At 41.4% G+C, this 21071-nt stretch overlaps 2 protein-coding genes across 3 annotated transcripts; both read right to left on the bottom strand.

Annotated features, from left to right (window-relative positions):
* Nucleotides 1-3443: 3443 nt before the first annotated feature.
* gdf2 (growth differentiation factor 2) lies at nt 3444-7032 on the bottom strand. Its single transcript, XM_037081702.1, has 2 exons — nt 6565-7032; nt 3444-5545 (listed from the first exon to the last, which is right to left on the bottom strand). The coding sequence occupies exons 1-2, from the start codon at nt 6914-6916 to the stop codon at nt 4626-4628; spliced, it is 1272 nt and encodes a 423-aa protein (XP_036937597.1). The 5' UTR covers nt 6917-7032; the 3' UTR covers nt 3444-4625.
* Nucleotides 7033-9517: 2485 nt separating this feature from the next.
* On the bottom strand, nt 9518-20870 carry gdf10b (growth differentiation factor 10b). 2 transcript variants are annotated; one of them, XM_037081607.1, is made up of 5 exons: nt 20844-20870; nt 19618-19711; nt 19246-19496; nt 11960-12861; nt 9518-11002 (listed from the first exon to the last, which is right to left on the bottom strand). In XM_037081607.1, exons 3-5 carry the CDS (start codon nt 19346-19348, stop codon nt 10811-10813), a joined length of 1197 nt encoding a protein of 398 aa, XP_036937502.1. In that variant the 5' UTR covers nt 19349-19496; nt 19618-19711; nt 20844-20870; the 3' UTR covers nt 9518-10810. The 2 variants fall into 2 exon arrangements, with proteins under 2 accessions (XP_036937502.1, XP_036937500.1); XM_037081605.1 differs by lacking the exons at nt 19246-19496; nt 19618-19711; nt 20844-20870 and adding an exon at nt 14869-15336.
* Nucleotides 20871-21071: the final 201 nt, after the last annotated feature.

Genomic DNA, 21071 nt, shown 5'->3' with positions numbered 1-21071 from the left:
TCACTGGGCTGTAGTAGTTCATATGTCTGCATTGAGGGATGACAGTTTTTGTAGGAGGGAACACTGTCATTGCTGGGGTTTTTTGGACAACAACATCAACATAAGAGGCTTTTGTCCCAATAAATCTTTAATCGCATTATCTGTGGTGCTTCAGCTAGCAGACAATAACAGACAAAATAAAAAATGGCAAAAGGGAGCCTGTGCAGTTTCTTATCTTTTCCTAGGTAATGCATGTTTGTTTGTTTTTTTTTTACTCGTATTTGACTCTTAAGCAGTTGCTTTGTCTTTGTCCAAGGGGCTTAACAAACTTATTTTATGGTTGAATCAGCTTTTTTTTTTTTTTTTTTTAAATTATTCACCTCATGCTATTCTATTTATACTAAAACCCCCTTGACATTTAATTTAGATAAACTGGTTCAAAGGGCAGGTGATTCAGGATGTGATTGATGTGACAGCCTGATCTGAAACTCTCACGATCCTTCTCCCTCACTCTCTCTCTCCCTTGTCTGTTATAAAAGCTTATGGTGGTGAGTTTTAGTGCGGTTGGTAATCTTTAAGGGTCATGTCTGGGTCGCTCCACTGGTGACATGATTACACAGTTTGTGGACACGTGGCAAAGCCTTCTTAAAACACATGCAGGATCAGAATTGGATGAAAAAACACTAACACTGGATATAGGAACAAAAGGTTGATTGGAAAATCTTTATCTGGATTGAATGCTTAAGGGTTTGCTCACTTTGCTTTTTATCCTGCCTTGGTATTTCTCACAGTATTGCATTTCTGTGCTGAGTTTTTAGTTGTTTATTAAGTTTTTTTTTTTAACAAAAATGCACACAGTTCCATTCAGTGGAGGAATGACGTGTTTGATCTGTACGTTGATCTTGACCCTGACGCAGGTAAGGACTTAAACTCGGGTCCCTCTAAGACCGTGATCCAGACAATTTCGCAGTTCTGAATCATGCAGCCAGACGTGATCTCCGTCCAAATGCCGGACAGTGCTCAGCTAATCTTAACGTCTTAACCATTAATACCGCCTTATGCCTTACACAATATAATCTGCTTTGCCACTTACCGGTACACCACTTAAGACTTGTGTATCAAATATAAGAACAGGCTACAGCAATGGTCTAGATTTTAATATTCCCTGAACTTCTAACTTGCTTGAAATATTACATGAGGAGAAATTATAATAAATCATACATTTTTGGTGATTTTGAGCTGTACGAATGATATTGAAAGGCAGGGCTGCACTCAGCTAAAATAATCTCAATTAAGAAATTGCATGTCAGTGAGCAGATTGATTTATCCGCTACACTGCAGGCTGGCTAGCTTGATAAGCTTGTTAGCATACTGTCCTCAGTGTTGCCTTTGAACTTGTTCTGTTTCGATGTTAACAGGGGGTCGAGTGAGAGGGGAGTGTTCCTGAGCTCTTAAGTCTGGCCCACAACATTTTAATTTCTATCTGATTTCATCAGCTTTATTTCCAGACACAGCAGGAACCGGTTTTCAGTGCTACAACTCCAAAGAGACAGCACTGTGTAATCAAACTTAATAACTGATATTTTGGATTTCACTGTATAGCGTAAAACCTCAATAAATGTTGTTTGGCAAGGGTAAACTTTTAAATGGTTGATGGGCTATTCATCAACTACAGGTACCAGTCTGGGAAAAATAGGATGTTTTATTAAAAGCCTTTCGCACCCACGCAGGTGTTATTCTGATTAATTACCGGTAGACTTTAGACAAGGCTGACGTGGGTTACCAAACTCTGATGACCATGAATTAACAAAAGAGTAAGGCCAAAGCCAATCATGCACAAGCCCCAACAGTCTGTATAGGTCACAAGCTTATCTGCACCAACTTTAGCCGAATCATCTGCTTTAAAGTCATTTAAGCCACTATTGTCAGTCCCCAACTTGGGTTCCAGTGAGGCACAGATTTTTTTCACTATCATCAGACAAGCACTTAGCTAAGTGGAGGCATTTAATAATCCCCACTGCTCCTGGATAGACAGGTGAAAATGTCCCAGAGAAATGTATTGATGATTCAAATCCAATAACACACATAAAAATCACAAGTTGCTTTTCGCCTTTCAGAAGTATGAATAACATAGATATCATTTAAAAATATTTTAATGTGGGAGTAAAAACAATATGGTAGTTTAATTGCATTTGGAACTGTGTATTGCCCATAAAATAGCCATTATTTTATGATAGATACAAATCATTCTCAGGTGTGATTGGTTAGGTTACACTTACAGGTTACAGTTTACTGTTTGGATGTCCAGTGTATCACCTTTGTCCCCTGCTGCCTAAAATGTTGTGATTCTGCAAGGGACAAGAGTCTTCTCAGAAGTGATTGTCTCCCCCTAGCTGCATCTTGGGGCTTCAACACCCCATGTGACAGCAGGAAAAACATGTAAATCATAAAAATAATTATGGTTGAACATTTGACAGACTTAGTTCCTTGTGTTGCTACTGTTATATTATTAATGACATCTTACAAAAAGTGTGATGTTAAAAAGGCCAGTTCTGATGATTGTCAACAAACCACTGCAAAGGGAGAGCAAAGTAATCACAACTGCCCTCTCTGACCCAGTTATTCAACACATCGACAAATACTGACAAAAATATTCACACCTGTTACTAAAAGAAAGCAGACATTTCCCTCAGATAAATAAAGTTATATACTGTAATGATACAATCAAATAGATCACAATTTCATTTATCTTGGTATGTAAATTCTTGTAGGACTTTTTTTTTTTTTTTTTAAAACTGAGCTCTATTTGGTTAATAATTATATTTCTATTTTTAAATGTCAAAATCAGAATAAAAGTGAGCAACCAGCACAGTAAAGCTTCAAAACTAAATTTGTGAAAGGAATTGTTGATGTTTCCCTGACTGAACTTGCACATCAAAGGTAGTGCTTTATTGGCTGGAGTTTTGGCCTCTTGGTATACACTATAATCACCACCAGAATAAAAAAAAAACATAGGAATCTGACAGAAGAAGAACATCATGTCATGCCGAAAAAATTAAATGAGCAACTACAAATTCATTTTATTTTATTAATTTCAGGGTAGAAAGCCTCAGAAACAAAATGTAGACATCATGAGACACACAGGACCACAATAACTCCCTAACTATCAAAAGACTGAAGCTGCAGGGTTAGATTGTCATCAAATTTTGGATGACTTGATTAAGGAAGATTGCATAGTGTAACAACACAGTTGCTCTTGAGGTGGATGCAGCATGCATGTATGCATGTATAAGCTGACTATTATGTACAAGTATGTATGGTAGTGAATATATGTTAATATAAACAAATTACAAATACCACAATAATGTACAGATTTACATAAAAAATAGCATGCTGTCTTATTGTTTTCATGAAAATAAAAATGTGTTTGTAGCTGTAGAAGTAATTAAAATGTCCCACAAGCCTGTAGACTCTTTTTTAATACATCTAATTTTCAACTTTTATTTTAACTGTACTTTTTACATACTTTTATGTTTTACATTATTTCCCTCATACAAATACAGTTTCATAAGTGTTATTTATACACATCAGATCAAGGCAATATAAAGTAAAGCATTTTATGTACATATAACCAGTATTAAATACACAGTGTCCTTGGGGTTTCTGATTTGTGCCTTTAACACGTTACATATGCATACTGCATTCCAGAAATATCATTATTTTGAATTTCAGGAATCACTGTTTCATAGCTTCAGTGTCAAAAATATAAACACAGTGTAGTTAATATTAGCATTGCATGGCCTTTAGCATGCTAGTTAGCCATCCTAGCTCTATGGACCATGAGGTTAAAAAAAAAAAAAAAGAAAGAAAAGTCTTCAGCTATTTTATTAATTGCTGTGGTACTCACATTGATGATTGCCAGAGGCCCAGTTTAATTAACTGTGATCCCCTGACTTATCATCTAGTGCCATCATTAGGTCAAGACTACTTTTGGGCTAATACCCCTGCTGGAAAAAACAGCATAGACCAGCACCAAAAGTCAACATATGCTGGTCTTGCTAGTGACTGGTTAGTGGCAAGACCAGCATATGTTGTGTTTTGGTGCTGGTTTTGGTGCTGGTCTATGCTGTTTTTTTCCAGCGGGGACATTGCATTATAGCTAATTAGCCAACCTGTAAAAGTAATCTGTACATAGTGTTCAATGTTGATTAACTAATGTTTGCATGCTAACACGCCAACATAAGATCATGACTTTGGTTAAAAAAAAAAAAAAAAAGTTACCAAAATGTTAGCAATGCGATTGTGTGCATGTTAGCGTTTAGCTCAAAACACTGTAGGTCGTTAATAATAAAAATTCACAGTGCTGCTAGCATGCTTTAGCCTTTTAGTCTTGGTATTAAGTAACATTGATGTAACATTTGCTATTTCATGAGGAGGAATATTTTAAATTATTAACCCACTACCTACATATTTATTAAAGAAAATAGATAAGCATTAACTTCCCAGGTAGCTCACTCTTTTAAACATGTAGCAAGAGGCCTCCGAGTTTGTTCTTATACTTGTGCTACTTGGCCTGACTTGAAATGCAGCATTAGATCCATCACAATCACCTTTGCTGCCAGTAGAGTACGGGAGAATCTCTCTGACTACCTGCAGCCACACTCTGCCACTTTCATCTCCTCATAAAGGTATCTGATGGTGAGCCGTCCGTTCTCCTGATACATGACTGTTATCGGGTCCAGTTTAATGGGAACACAGCACGCCATGTTGGCCTTGCTGGGGTCCCTGATGTTCATCAGCGTCTGGATGAGGGCATGCTTTGATGGGGTCATTTCATCCGTCAGTGGGTGGTAACAGAGGCCTCGACATTCGAAGGCATCATATTCTGGAGGCGCCACGATCCAGCTGTCCCAGCCAATGTCTTTAAAGCTGACTTTGAGAGAGGCCCGCTGGCAGTATTCCCTCTCCGCCTTTCTTTTCCTTCTCCGTGGATGCTGAGCCTCCAGGATCTGGTTTGGAAGCTGATCTCCTCTGTTCCAGTCGGCGCCCGAGTGTAAGATGGTGTCTTCTTCATGGAGGATCATCTCTCTTAATTCCTTCTTCGTCTCCCTCCTCCTGCTACCCAGGTCATCTGAGAAGACTATTAAAGCCGCTGAGGTGTTATCTCCAACAGACACGCTCATATTGAAACAGCCTGCTCCTTCTTCTCCACTGTAAGAAGCTCCACAGTCCTTCCGATCCACCACTACATCAAAAACTGTTGCGCCACGGCCCGACCTGACCCAGCTCTGAATAGCTGTAGTCACATCCAGCGTCTCCCACATGCTGTGAGAGCCTGTAACCTCTTTGCCAACCAGTAGTTGGGTTGTTGATGTCAAATCGTTGTAATCCACTTCATAGACTTTAACGGTGGCCTTGAAGTTGTGGGAGGTGACCCCTGACCTTGGATGTGGGAGGAAGAAGAGCTGTAAATCAGCAGTCGTGATCTTTTCATGGCTGGGGACGCTGACGTTGAACTGGAGCCTGTGCTTTGACTTTGTGCCATTTGTGACAGACAGTGTGATATCTGTTGGAGGGACACAAAGAGATCAGAGTTTTCATTTGAAATAGAAGCTGAGATTTGAACTGTTTGATGTGGATTCACGCTGAGATTGGACTCCATTTTGTTCCCCTGAGGCATCAGTATATGCATCCTTGCTGTTTCTTTTGACTTGCGCTAATTTGAAGAGAAATGTAATGATCAATAAAAGGGATTTAGTGCTAACATTAACAAGCTAGGCTAACTAGCTTTAACTTTTTGAAGCTAGTTAGCCTAGCTTGCTAGCGTCTTCTTGCCGTGTGAGACATGAACCTAATCTCACAATGGGTCTTCCAAAATTGTCTGATGTCATATAGGCAGAGTGTTTTATTGCTAACAGTTGATAACCAACATCTGGAGTCGTCTTGAGAGGGAACATTTCTTTGATGAACAGAAAAATGTATCAAGTGGCCCTCAAAATGCTGTGCCAGAGGCTTAGACGATACTAATTGTGGAAAAGTATGTGGAATAGCTGCCGTAGGGTGTAGTTTTAGTCTATATTTTCCTACACAAAAAGTGTATAGAGATCAAACCTTGGGTGAATCACTGTTGAATATGTTTCTGTGGGGGCCATTTCTAGGATTTGGGAGGAGTGTTTGGTTACCATGGAAGAATAAATTATTGTATTGCAACCATCCATTGACAGAAATGCTCTGGGATGTTTTAGAGCAGTGGCTCCCAACCTAGGGGGGTAGGGAGAAGATCCTTTTGATCACATTAACAAGAGGTTGCAAGTAGACATTGATTCCTTTTAAAGGGTCGTGGGCCAAAACTGGTTGGGAACCACTGGTACAGAGCTTCTGTAAAATTTACACAAAAATATCCCAAACTGAACAATTTACCAAGATAGCCTTAACTAATTAACCTAATTATTTGCTTCAAGTCTGCAGAAAAAAGGCCCTCAGGTAAAGTTATCTTTATCAACAAGTAGTGTCTTCCTCCCATAAGCTTGACAGCTCATTATTGCACTTCGTACTTGCGTTCAAAGTTACACCCTGTTCACATACCTTGAACAGTGAAGCTTCGTATGACATCTGACTGAGGGATCGTTGAGCTGTCCGAGGCGTACTTGTCGTAAAGCTCCATCATGAATGGAGGAGGGTAGATCTTGCTGTGATCCCGAGGAACATCTGACAGGTTGAGTTGCCTCAGAAAGCCCTCCTTCATGGTTCCCAGGAGGTTCTCCATCCTGGCGTCAGTGTCTTCCTCCTCCAGGAGATCTTCCTGTGACAGCTGGGTGTAGATTTCCCTTGGGTCCTCACTCTGGATGTCGTTACTGAGAGGTTTACAGGTGCAGGAGCCAACAGAAACCACCAGACTCAAACAGACCTGGAACAGGAACGATCTGGAGCTCCACATTCTGAAATGAGATTCCTCCTAAGCTACTGAGTTGGCACTGAGTTTACCTTCTTCTTGGGCTTGAGAATTCACTTTGGGATGGCAAGGTTTGAAAATGGAGCTCCCCAGTGTGAGGGCCACAGTCCTGATGTCCGCTCCCATGCTCCCAGAGTAAACAGGGGGACTTGTGTCAACCAAAATAGTAGCGTGGCCATGCTTATCACTGCCATTGATGCCTTCTTTTAAGCTTTGTTATCATTAGAGGGCTGGCTGCTAATGAAGACACTGTAAACACTTGACTGCGATAATGAGGGAGGCACTGGAAACTGTGAGGTTACTGAAAGGCAGACGTTTCCATAAAAAGCTGTTTCCCAGCTTGAGGGTGAAACTGTTGAGTTCAGTGGAAACAAAAACACTTAAAAGGAACAAAACAGCACATTGCATTCTTGACCGCCATCACTGCCACACATTTATTACGCATTAGTGTTTCCAACCATTATACACTCGCAGATCAAAATACCAAAGTGTGATCAAAACCGATGACGTTGATCCCTTTAACAGCACAGATAAAGATGATAGCATTCTACGTAGATTTCTGAATCAGTTTCACTCAAATGTATTGAACTTAGGAAAAGCTGTTAACAACCGCTTAAACTGAAACGGATCGAAGGCCAGATGTTAACCTATTTCGTCTCTCTCCATTAACTACCATACTTATTTCTGACTTATTTTCTGACTTAACTCTGTTATGACTTACTTTAGCTTATAGTATAGATTTGTCAGATTTAAAATGAAAAAGATACACTTGTGGTCGGGAAAGACGTTAGAGTTTTGTCTTTTTTCTCCACAGCACTTCTCGGAGACCACCCTGTTGGTCAAGCAGTATGAGTCGTACTCTCAGATTTCTCCTTGGACTTTCCAAAGAAGATTTGGGGTGTCTATGACTAACTACCTAATCTTTCTTCCACTCAAACAAGTAAGATAGAATGTGTCACTCCCTTTGCAATTCACTTCAAGATTCAATTAAGATGAACAAGCAGTCATAGAGTTTTTTCGGAACAACACGTGGGAAAACACTCATGGACTGCATCTATAAAATCTGATAGGCATGAAAGCTTATTTCACACCACTGGCAAATGGAACAAAGGACATGATGGTGGTGGCCTCTATAACATCCAGCATGCCCTGGATGGATGATGAGATCTGTCCCTTGTTCCTGTGGGGGGTCTGAGCCCCGAACCACAAGCCAACGAGTCTGGGGACGTTGGCCCGAGTCTGGCCTATCTTGGAATTTCACCCATGCAGTCACTCAGTACTCAGTTCATGCTGGGTTTCATAAAAATGCTTTCACTGCGGCCCTTTCTAAGCGTTCCTTTTCTATGGAGTCAATCAGTGATGAAAGGCGACGACAGAATCTACTGGCATGGACACAGCAAATAATGTAGGCATGCAGGAGGGAAACAAACACGGCAGGGTGGAGTGGGCTGACAAAGATCTGTGGTCGTATCACTGTGGGCCAAATTACTGGGTCGGAAAATCTGCTGAGATAAAAACTATTAAATTATTTGGAAATTTGGCCAGTAACCTATGATTTTTGGTGGCTGATATGTCAATATTATAGTAGGACAGGTGATGACCTACATTTCCTTTTTCCAAGTCAGGAAATGTAGAAGTATGCAAGTGCTTCCTCAAGTGATATTCATATAAGGGTTCACAAGGCTTTAAAACTACATTCAGACCATCAAGTTTCAGTATTTTTTTGCAATTTGGCATCCCAACAGTTACAGATTTATTCATATACCATTGTCTTAATTGACACATTAATTTGTTATGCACACTGTCGATATTTTAAGGTAAAATAACATATTTGATAATTGTTAGCTAACGTTAGCATTCAACCTCTTTGTTGCTAACACTACCCCTCGATTATCCAGTTCTTTAGGTCCAGGTTTAATTGAATGTGTCAACGGTATGTGTTGATGGTGATTTTAGACTGTAGTTACTGTTTTACTGTCATATTATGTAACACCGCCAAAAGGTCAGGCCCGCTGGAAGGTGGTTGGATGCTAACGCTAGCTGTAGTCTACGGGAAGCTAATGAGCCATCAAATATGTTGTTTTACCTTGACACATTGGCCTGATAGCACCCTTGATCGGTGACACTGGTGAATGAAAACATTTCCTCAGACAGATGTTTATTTGAGCTTTTTACACTGATCATGATGATAGAGGAAAATGGCCGCCACATCAAAATGGTCAATTAGCAGTGTAAGGGAACCTATCTTAATAAAAAAAGAAAAAAAAAAATACAAACAAGGCTTATGTGTTTATTGGCTTCAAACAGGAATTAAAACGAGAAGTAGCCTGTAGGTTAATTAGTGAACATAATGTGACTTATTTTCAGCTAAACAAGGGGGAATGATCTGGCATCTCAACTCGTTTATTTGTCGAAAACCCAGAGAATCTTTAAGTGATCTTAATTGTGGCTTTGACAGACAAGGGAACATTATCATACTCTACATATTTCAAGATTACACATAAACAAACAGAGCTTAGATTTAAATAAAAATGTATATGCAATGTTATCTAGCAGGTTCTACCTAATGTATGTGTCAGTCTGGTATATGTCTAGGCATATGCTTTATATACTGTCTAAAAATACAAAAAAAAAAAAGTCAGCAATTATCTCTGACCTTATGTACAGTTCAGTTTATTTCCATACCGGGCATACATCATGTTCATGATATGTTAAACCACACATCACACAACTATTCAAATACATGTTTAGCCATACAGTTACAAAGGCTGGATACATTTATCCCTTATTAATTCATGACTATGGAATTCTGCTATTATTACAAACTGTACATGTCACCTTCGATGAGCAGTTTTTATGTATGAAAGGAAAGGGAAACACTGAATGGCCACAGGAAGCACTACAACCACTTCCTTTAAAATGTTTTAGCCCCTTAAACATTCCCAGAATGCACAGCAGGTGGCAGCAACGCACCGTTTTTCCCCCTCTGTGCTGTAACGTGTCACAAGTCACTCAATGCTTGTAGGACATCAAATCTTATTATATACAAATATAAACAAATGACTATTGGAATGTAGTTCAAAGACAAAAATGACCTCTCATGCATGATTAACATTTCTTAGCTAATATATGGGAGGTATTCAGTGACAACATGACAGCCTGTGAGACACATCACTTGAGAATAAGTACCATTTAGTTGGCGTTAGTAACTACTGTATTTACACGACAAAGGACTAATTACTTTTGCAGGACGTGAACATGTGTCCCTTCGACCCTCCTGAGCCTGTGAGTCAATGTGCAGTGTAATTCTGTTGAATCCTTAAGACGGAGAGAGGCAACAGGAGATACTGATGCCAGATCAGAAACTGTCGAAATTGAGCTTGGTCATGTTGGGACCAAATCCCGAAACCAGGTCTGAGTCCAGGACAAGTAAAGTCTTATCTTGTCTAATATTAATACAGGCAAAAAATATATATATCACTTTATAAAAGTGGAAATGTGCTGAAAAAGGAGTGAAAAGCTTATGAAGGATCAACAGAGACGAAGATCCACCGGTAGGATTTTTGTACTTCAAACGTCCAGTAATACATAGAAAATGCTGCTTTTAGATACATGCAGTGTGGAGGAAAACACATTTATTAAAATTGTTAGATAAACAGGAAAGAATGGAGTCACGTCCGATGGACCAAGTCCAGTCCTAGGGTCAGAAGAGAGTTCTCAATTGAGACTCCAGACCTACAGTTTATCCCCAGCTGTCCTCATCAATACTGTCCTCCCCGATGCGGAAATGCCCTCCTCATATCTGCCGAGTCTACATCTAGGTCCTCCTCGTAATCTTTATTTTTGTAATCTCTATTGAGCGTCTCAGTGGCTCCAGCCCTATCGGCAGGCGCAGGTATCCACAGACATGCCGGGGTAAACCTTCAGCACCATATTCCTGTTTGGGTCGAGGAAGAGAACGCTGAGGGGACTCATCTTCTCTGGGACGCAGCACGGCTCAGGGACACCCGGGACGATCCCCACAGCTCTGACGATGCTCTGGATGGTGGCGTGGTTGGAGGGACGCACCACCTAAGGAAAGTGGAGTGATGGTGAAATGAGTTAATGTTAATACATCCTAGTATACAAAAAAAAAAAAAAGATACCAGTGAAGCCATTTTGGATATTGATAAATTAAATATCCTGCTTTCATACCATATTTTTGTACCATATTTGAGGGATCACTGCAAAAATGTGAGTGTCTATACATATGCCCCATAAATCAAGTACTGGTCCGGCTCTAATGCTGCCAAGTCACCAAGATAAAATGTTCATCCAAATGTATGTGTCATAGGCTTTCTATCATATTAATATTTGCATCAAACTTGTCATATCATGTCCATGTTACATGTTAATTACTTAACCGGAGGTGGGGACAACGATGGTGGAGTTAAAGGCAACAAGGCTGGGAAGCCAGTGACCACAGTTCGAGTCTGTTACGGCATTTGTAAACACGACACTAACCCTAACCGAGTGGTTGTTGTGCCTAAACCTAACCAGAGCATAAGCACAGCTCTGAGAATCAAGAGAGAAGCAGAACATTTAATATGAAAAAGTTTAAAGTTTAATGTTGGTATTAGCCCTAAAAATCCAGTACTGGCCAGGCTCCACTTCACATAAAGTGAAAAAGTCACCAAGAAGTGTGAAAAAATGGATGCATTAAATATATTTTGTTGTGTACTTTACATTTGCCTTTTCCTTTTCAAGTGCACTCGTCCATGCTCTAGTTCTCAGACTGAGTATTCATTAATTTTAATCAAATCTGTCACATGCAGCACTCGTCTTTAAAGCCTTTACTTTGTTTCAGTTCACAAGTCACAGTCTAAAAGAAAAGACTCTATTCAAAAATATGATAAAATATAGTACAAACTCATAACATATTACAAGACATGCAACTGTATCTTCAACACTTTCAGTTCTATAACCCTGACAGTCATGACAGTGCTGCATGAGCAGGGTCTGTGTCGTCTGAATTATTCTCTGACTCACTTTAGGGATGGGGAATCCACAGGTTCCGGCGCAGTAGTAGGCATCAAACGACTTTGGCGCCAAAACCCACTCGCTCCAGCCGATGTCAGCGAAGTCCACCCTGAGGTAGCGCCTGGAGCACACCCTGGGCTCGCTCCACTGTCTCCTCCTGGCCTTTTTCATTGTCCTCTCGTCGAAGCTCAGCACCTGGGGCTTGCTCAGGCCCTCGTGGCTCTCCTGACCCTGCTTCCTCCCCGGTTTCACTGACGCTTTGGCTTTCGCTGGGAAATACGTGTTCTGCCACAGTTCATGATTCTTCAAGGTGTTGTACTGGACCTCCGGGATGTCGTTGGTCTGGATCTGGAGATGAAGCTCCCTCCGGATCCTTGAGGCTGAGGGGGACGCATCCTCCCCTACAGGGAAGGAACCGTACCGCTGGAGCGACATGGCCACGCTGTTCGGCTCGTCTATAGCTCGATCGTCGGCGTATATCAAGATGTACGGCAGGCTGGCGGGAGAGAGGCGCTCTTGGCCGTGAGGACTCCTCTGCTGCACCCGAGCCGCCCCGAACCCCATATCAAACTCCACGGTGACCACGAGCTCTTTAACATCCCTGGCGTGTTTCATCACCGCTGTTACATCCCTTGTTTGCCAAGAGCCTTTCTTGAAAGGAGCCAGAGTTATGTTTCCCAGTGGTGTCGCAAAGGCTTTGTTTGGGGATGATCCATGGAAGAGGAGCTGCGGGGAGGTGGGATAGGGATGCTGGAGGCCGCCGGATGGGTGGCGAGGCCTTCGGAAACGCCACGGTCGCTGGTTGTGGCGGGGGCGCTTGTAGAGGTAATGAAAAGAGGCGGAGAGGATGTGTTCTGATTCTTGGATGGACGACAGGTTGAACTCGAACACGTCTTTGCCGTGCACGACTCCTGGGGAAAAGACGTTAGAAGGAGAATGAGTCGATCGAGTAGGAAAACAAAGTTTGTCGAGATAAAGAACTGAGAGAAACAGCCTGCTTTCATCCTGTCTCCCACGCTTTTTCCGTCTGAGCTGCTGGCTTTAAAAAGGACTCAAAAAACGTCATTGGCTTGTTGGTTCAAACACAGATGTTGCGTCAAAACCCCTGAAGGAGAATCTGTCTGTCCCCCCCCGTCCATCATCTCTCTCCGGCATGGCTGACTGACACAAATAAGACCCTCCAATATATCTTCCACAAAATGTTGCTCAACACATCTGACCCGCATGAGCCGCAAACAAGGAAAATATCAAGCTCAAGTGCCTCCCTCACACACGACCAAAAGCCATCATCCTGAGATCGCTGTGCTCTTCATGTTGAACCTCGTCTCACACACTTCTACCACAGCCTGAAAGACAAACACTGGGTCGGTCCAGTAGGTCCGTCGCAGCCATATGGAAATGCTTACAGGAGAAAGAGCTCCTCTGAGGGTTTTCTGCCGTGCAGCCGGTGTCTGAGTGTGATAATAAGCTCTTGTCTAACACCTAGGCTGTTGCAGCTACTGGATAACTAACAGGGCTCGAGACTTAGAGTCCCCCAGAATCACTGAATCACAGCACTGACAGAATAGAGAGCTGAGGATGTTTGGCACAGAGGGGCGCGGAAGCGCCTGTGTGATTGACAAAACACTTGTGTTTAACTTCTTCAGGGCGTCAGACATATTAAATAATTAAGATAAGATATTTTTTGTGCACAAGATAGATTTGTAACGTGAAGCTTCTGCCTTTTTGTGTCTGTAAAAGGTCCACCTGTGAAGAAATGTGCTACAATCTAGAAGTGAGAAAACCAGAGTGAGGGAGCACATTAAATGGCATAAATGTTGAGTTTTAGGCATTGGTAAAATAAAAACTGTTTTAAAGGTGCAATATGTAGTTTTGTGGACAAAATTTTAATCAGAAGAGAAAGGTCTGTGTTGATTGTTTATTGTTGAACCCAAACAAACTAAACTCACTGACTGGCTGACCTTAAAGGGGCACTATGTAGGTTTTGAAGAGGAAAATCCAAAGTCAGACTTGTAATATTAACAATATTATTGAGGTAACAATACAAACTGAAATAAACAAGCTGTTCTCTGAAGAAAAATAAGGTCATCACAACACTGTTTGAAGCTAGAAATGTGGCAGGGTCCGCCACATATAAACAAAGTAAAACAGTTTCAAACTGTGTTGTCCTTTAAGGTCAGTTTGTTTTTTCAGTCATGAAAACAAAAAGTGCTTGTTTGGGCATAAGAAATCATTTAGTGAACATCTTTAGCTTCTAATTAAAATGTCTTCACGCCCCTAAAAAAGGACACAATTTCACACTGTTTTACTATATTTACATGTGGCGGACCCTGCCACCTTTCTACCTTCAAACAGTGTTGTGATGACCTTATTTCCCTCTGAAAACAGCTTTGTTATTCAGTTATGGAAAAGATTAATATTTCTGAGTTTGTATCATTACCTCACTAATATTGTAAACATTCAAATTCAGAGTTTGAATTTCTCCTCCAAAACTACATACTGCCCCTTTAAGTTACATGAGAGAACATTTTCAGGGTAAAGAAGAGCAGACTACTGCGCTGGCTCATTTTTACCCTTTTCATTTTTGGAAAGAAACATTCCGTCTGTTTTCTAGAAGCTGAGATGTTTCAGAATGAGCTCCAGTTGGGTATTAGATTAATTATTATGACGTTAGTGGCAGGAATACCTGCTTCAAAAGTACAAATGGACCAATTTAAAACAGATATTCAACCCTAAAATTCAAGTTAGAATTTTAAACAAAATGCTCCGTCAATACTGATTTGTTGATTTATTACAAATAACTTGAAAACACCTGTTGGATCTTTAGTCAATCAGAGAGTCAGTGACACACAGTAATTTATCTTTTTTGACGCGAAATGAAAATCAGACTTCCGGTTGTAAAAGTATTATAAACTCACTCGGGACAGCTTTAAAACCCCTCACGGTGTTTCCGTCCCTCTGGCTCTGCAGTGGCTCTTTGCTGTACTTCTCATACACTTTGAACATGTTGATGGAGACCATGTCCCGGTTGGCGCTTCCGTGCGCAAAGACGCGCTCCTCCACAGCCGGCGGCACATCGGCACCTTGACGCGCGGCTTCACCGAGATCCTCAGACACCAGTTTACCCCAGCTCGACTCCAGAATCAGCAATAAGTGCAGAGTGTGAAAAAGCCGGCTCGCCATGCTTGTACGTCTAGCAAACGATTCCATGAAAATAAGAAAGTTTCCTAGAAACAAAAAGACGCGCTGCCTTTCTGTTCCCCGCTGCTTGATGCCCACCCAGACTCCGAGCCGGTATCCAGGTAATCCGTGTCAGACCCGCACTCCACGGTTCACGGTCTACAGCTGTTTCTACAGTGGGAGGAGAGATGGGGGAGGACGCACGCTTGAAGCCCTGCTGCTGGATGACAGATGGTGACGCCTCGGAGCGCACAGCCAACGAGAGACGCGCAGCTTTCTGAAGGTGAACCGCTGACGAGTTTTGATCACCAGCAAAGTTCAGAACAAAACTGAGGAGCTTCACCTTAGAGTATTAAAGTGTTAGTATTAGTATCTGTGCTGTAAGTACTCCATCACTGAGAGGAAGACATGTGAAGGGACCAGGTAAAGTGTGGCCAGTCAAAGAAATTCAAAGATCCTCTGAGGTTTTCAGCTTTTCAAGCTGCAGAGTTTAAAGGAAAAATTCACCCGAAAATGAAAATTAACTCATTATATAATCACCCCCTCAAAGCTGATCAAAAATCGGGTGAAGGTTGTTAGTCCAGAAAACATTTCTGAAGCTTCACACCAAAACAGAGTTGCAGCATTCTCCTGAGCAACACAATTAGATGGGGACTTGTTTTAAAATGTAAAGATTTCTGTAAAACCTCGAGATCTCAAAATGACTAGAAAAGATGTCATTTACACTTGCTGACAGAGTGAACACTAGTGCTTTTAGCTTAGCAGCTGAAGTGAAGATTTTGGCTTAAACTCGGTTTTTGTATCTTAAACTACCTTCAGTTCTATCAACTTGGGATCTTGGGGCTTCCAGAGATTTGGATTACCCCTGATGGATGATTTTTATTTTGTATTCAGTCACGCATTTTAGTTTTAAATCAAGTCCCCATCTACTTAGTCGAATGCTGCAAAGCTGTTTTACTGTGAAACTCCAAATATGTTTTGTGGACTACCCGAAAATCCATAAGCTTGGCGGTGAGTGGTAGTAAGTAGTGAACTTACCCTTTAACATAAGCCACTCAGAACAAACACTATACGCCATTGTTTGTTTATGTCTAAATCACCCTCAATTTAACTTCTCAATGATAATCAGTTAAACTAACTTTGCTGTTGTTGGGGAGTGGTCATCGTGATGGGACTCAAGAGACTCAAGAGACCAACAAAACAGAAAAAAACAGCAGATTTCATTTTATTTACTTAAAGGTGCAGTACGTAAGAATATTAGCTGAAAACATAAAAAGCTAACGTAAAAATATCATCAACTGAATGTGAAGGAATAACAGTTGAATCCACTAATTGTGACGTTTGCATTGAAATTAATGGACTTTTTGTTGTTGTTGCTAAAACAGATGATAACCTTTCAACCTTTCGACCGTGTGCGTGGAAACATGCTTGTGGCTGCTGCCGGTGAGTTGCGCAGATGTGCAATACATCTGCGGACAGTTATGTTAGCTGTCGGTGTCTGTGCCGGTCTTCTCACAGATACATCATAAAATGCTGACCTGAGTGGGCCCTCGACATACCGTACATCAGTTCCATCATTAGCAGCAATAAAACTCCATTCTGATGGCCATGCTTCAGTGGAAAAAAAAAACCCCAAACATTCCAGCACACTTTTCTGCACCATCGAATAGCTTCAACAAAATCAAACCTCATCAGCATGGCAAGATACTACCAGTGTCAAGCTAAAAAGAAGCCAATGGCTAAAACCGCTGAGCATCGTGTGGAGACTTAACTGAAGATGGTTATCTCAGCCTCACGAGAGCCGATAGCGGCAGAGGAGGAACCGCCTTACTTATTTTCAGGGTCTACTCCGTCTCTGATGCGGCACAATAGTTTCCCTGTGAGAGATGGCAGCACGCTAGAGGCACCGCGGGTCAGACAGCTATTAAAATACCTCCTACCGGTCCTGGGGGGGATCACAACGGGCTCTTTGACACCTCCGTGTCTTACATGAGAGATAAAGGACTCTGCTGGGACTGGGATCCCCTTCAGTAAAACACTGGTGTGTTTAAAGGTCGCGCTGCTTCAATGAAGGAGCCAGATAGCATCTGTCTCCACCCAGGGAGCTATCAAACTCTGTTATCACTCAGCGTGGGGCTGTCTAATTGGTTCTAATGGGGTTTGACAAACCAATGTTGCTCCTGTTAGTTTACTTTTGGTGGTGTGGTGTTACTTGTGTGCAGTTTGAAAATGCACTGATGTGGAACCGAGGAAGATAAGTTCTGTTACACTGAACTGACGGTCAAACCCTTATTTTTAGACTGTCCACACCAGTAGAAGTAGTGGAATAAATCCATTGCCTTAAACAAGTTCTGCTCTTGTTTTCCTGACGAGCAGCGTCTTGTGGTCACGCGGATAATGCCTCCTCTCTCTCAGGAGCAAAGGTAACAACAACCAAGTCTCGATTTCTAACTGGGCCCTTGGGACCTGAGGCCTCGAGAGCGGTTTAATGTGGTTATAGTGCCACAAAACCTCTCACAAAGGAGGTCAAGGAAGATGGTCGGGGGCACAGAGAGCATGACTTTGATATTGGAGACGGTCGCGGTTCACTTTAATCTGGTTATAACAATCACATGTTTTGAACGTGACCGCAATCTTTTCCTAACCTTAACCTAGAAGTTAAACTTCCTAAACCAAACCAAACCAGGTGGCAGGCCAGAAAATATCGTTTTGGCTGCAATCAGTCAAATCCCTCGTGGAGCATCAAAACCTAATGTAATATAATGTAATAATTGTGCTCTGTGTGATCTTTAGCGAAACACTGTGTATCGATATTATATTCATGCAGAGATTTATGGTCCACCTCATTAGAAGTTAAGCTTTATAACGTCCAATCAGAGCTGTGACGCTGTGCTTGCATTAGCTGACTGACATTATTCACGCGTCACAGTCGCTGGCTAGTAACATCCAGTCACATCCATGCAGATGTGCAGCACAACCATGATAGATTGTTTGATAGTTTGTGGTTTGATTGCTAAAAAAAACAGTTTGTGTTGATAGATATTTTCATGTTTTGTTCTACAACCCCACGGTTGATTATAAAGCATTTCCATGTCGGAACAAGTGGCTAACTGAGACCACAGACTCATTAGTCTGTCTTTACATGTGAACTTCAAACTATTCTCACTCCAACCTTCCAATCTGTAGATTGATCAGTTCATAAAGTGTGTATAGTATGGTGCAGGAGGAAGCTCAGTGGTGACTGTGAAGTAAAGTGACCGTTATGTAGCTTGCTTTGGCCAAGCGTTAGCTCTTTACTTCCGACAACTGCTATATAGCTTCAAAGCCCATAAAAGTGGTATTTGTTTGCGAAAACTGTCTCACTGAACAAAATGTGTTGGTATTATAAACCTGTGTTTTGCTTATTTTCTGCCATAATCCAAAATCCAATTCAAAAGTCTCATAAGCCTTTCGCCAAGAGGGAACCAGGTTGATGCTAACTTATCTTGGATGACAAAAAATGTCTTCCCTGCAGAACACTATCACCTGATACTTCATATTGTTACTCTGCTGATACGCTCCACCACCCCACTCCAATCTCTATTATGTGCCAATCCTGGAATTTGCTCTCAGCTGCTCTGAATCTTTTAGACCTCATGCAAAGAGCAACATACTCATATAAAACAACTTGAACAACAACAGAGAGTCTTTAATTTGGTCCGTTATCCCTGGCTTGACGAGTTACCGTTGGGGGTTGTCAAATTATTGTTTGATAATATTTATATTAAAGTTTTTATTTCTTCACAAGTTTGAATTTGTTTGAAAATAGACATTAACATGAAATCAAACGTATTAGCGTAGCAAGCTTACCTAACCAAATGCCAAATCAACGATCATAAAGCTGGTACAGTCAGGCTTCCATGTAACTGTTGGTGTGGCTGTACATGATGGCAAATAAGTCACGTTAGATATAGATATAAAGATGTAAAGACACATATATATTAGATATGAAAGGATTGTCTCCTACCTTTTCGAGGAAGAGTCTCTGAGACTCTTGAAAAATTGGACAGGGAAATGATTTTCATTCTCACAGCATTCCACCTCTTATTGAGTACCCCTTGCTCTAAGAGACAAACCTGACCTGCCTTTGATCACTGATATCAGAAGACCATCACACTCCACTGTGCCACCCTGCCTTAGTGGAAATACGTCAGCCTTCGAGGCCCCGGCTCCTGGCATCGACTCCTCGGGAGAAGCAGCTGTGGCCACTGAGCCAAGACTGCTTCACCACAGTGATTAGCCGCCACTTCAAAGGTAATTCAAGCCCTCGTGAGTACTTGTCACACCCGCAGCAAACTTCATGAGACCCCGTCGCTTAACGGCTTTCCTGCAACAGGAGAAGTGGAGGGAATGTCAGGGTGGACGTTTGGAGGGACAGGGCTCATAATTTGCTGAATTGAAAACTGTCACATCCAATGAGCATAAATTCTCAATGATCATAAAGTCACCTCATTATCGTGGCCGGGTTCGCAGCCAGGGATCAAAGCAGCGTGTCCAAGGCTCGGTGTCCCGCACACGTCAGCCTGGATACCAACAGAGCCGCTAAACAAAGCAAAGAGTGTATATGGAGCGACAGAGCGCACAGAAAAAATACTCCTTATTATGTGTTTAAGTACACGTATTAAAACGAGCTCGAGGCTTTATGTTCCACGAGGAGTTTTTAACTTGTTCTATGAATAAAACGGTTGAATAGATGCTTTTAACCTTTTTCTTCCTTGGAGCGGTGCTGTAAATATCTCAGCTCATCATGTTCTCCGGGTTTGGATGGTTAAAGGAAAAAGGAACAATTTGGGGTGTATTTTTGGGGAAAATACACTTTTTAATGACTGTCCATTAAATTAGAAGCGAAGTCCAGCAGCCGCTAAGCTTAGCATAGCACAGAGACAGGAAGCAGGGGGAAAACAGCTAAACCTGCTGGGACTGAATGTGACAAAATCTGTCTACCAGCACCTCCAAAGCTCACTAATGAACATTTAGTAACTTGTTTGCTTAGCCCGTGCAGAAATGTTGTGGTTTACAGGAAGTTAGCCAACATTAGGAGTTTATCTGTGTAGCTGAAATATCAAGTTTAATAATACACGCCTGATGATACTGTGCAAATAATCCTTCCAGGACTCGCATTGCTAGAGTAGGTGGCAGTAATACACCTTAACACAGGTTGCCACCTGCAATAAAAAGGAAAGAATTACAGTACATAGTTAGCTAGCTAGCTACTTTGGTTCCCTTTGTATATATTGGTAATCATTCAAAGCTTGTTTTTGGACATAGTGTTTTGGACTTCTGATCCTTTTGATAGATGGTTAGCCGTTGGCTATGTAAGCAAGCCAAGTGCTAACGTTGTGGCTCTTTTAGACACTCTAACTCTTTGAAGAGCTGCCAATAACGAAAGTGACTGAAGCAAATGTGACTGGTTTTACTGTTTAGGATGCCAGCAAGGCTAGCTGACAGGCTGACCTTTCAAGTTAAAAACAAAATTTTAATATAAATGATCAATGGCAAACTAGTTAAAATATATACAAACTACGAAAACTATTTCAATTGGATTTTTACCCTCAGGAAGGACAGAGCTAGGCTAGGCTAAGCGCTGTTTGTATGCTAGCTGAGCTAACCAGCAGCTGACCGTAGCATTATATTTGGCATTCAGACACAAGAGTTGTATCAATCTCTTATTTACCTCACAGCACGAAAGAGAGTAAGTTTCTTTCAAAAAGTTTTTGAACTATTATTTAAACCATCATACATCAAAGGAATGTTTTGTTTTTTTTTTAATCATTTTTTTAAAAACATTTTTAAAAGTACAGTATATCATTTCTGCCACTGGGGATCAAACAATCAAAACAAAACAAACATTTTCGGAAGTGTGGGATCATGGGAGTTTTTGTCATCATTGTTCAACAACCAC

This window comes from Acanthopagrus latus, chromosome 20 (genome assembly GCF_904848185.1).
Source record: "Acanthopagrus latus isolate v.2019 chromosome 20, fAcaLat1.1, whole genome shotgun sequence".
NCBI lineage: Eukaryota > Metazoa > Chordata > Actinopteri > Spariformes > Sparidae > Acanthopagrus > Acanthopagrus latus.
Note: the sequence above shows the minus strand (reverse complement) of the source record. Positions and strands in the feature narration are given on the sequence as shown.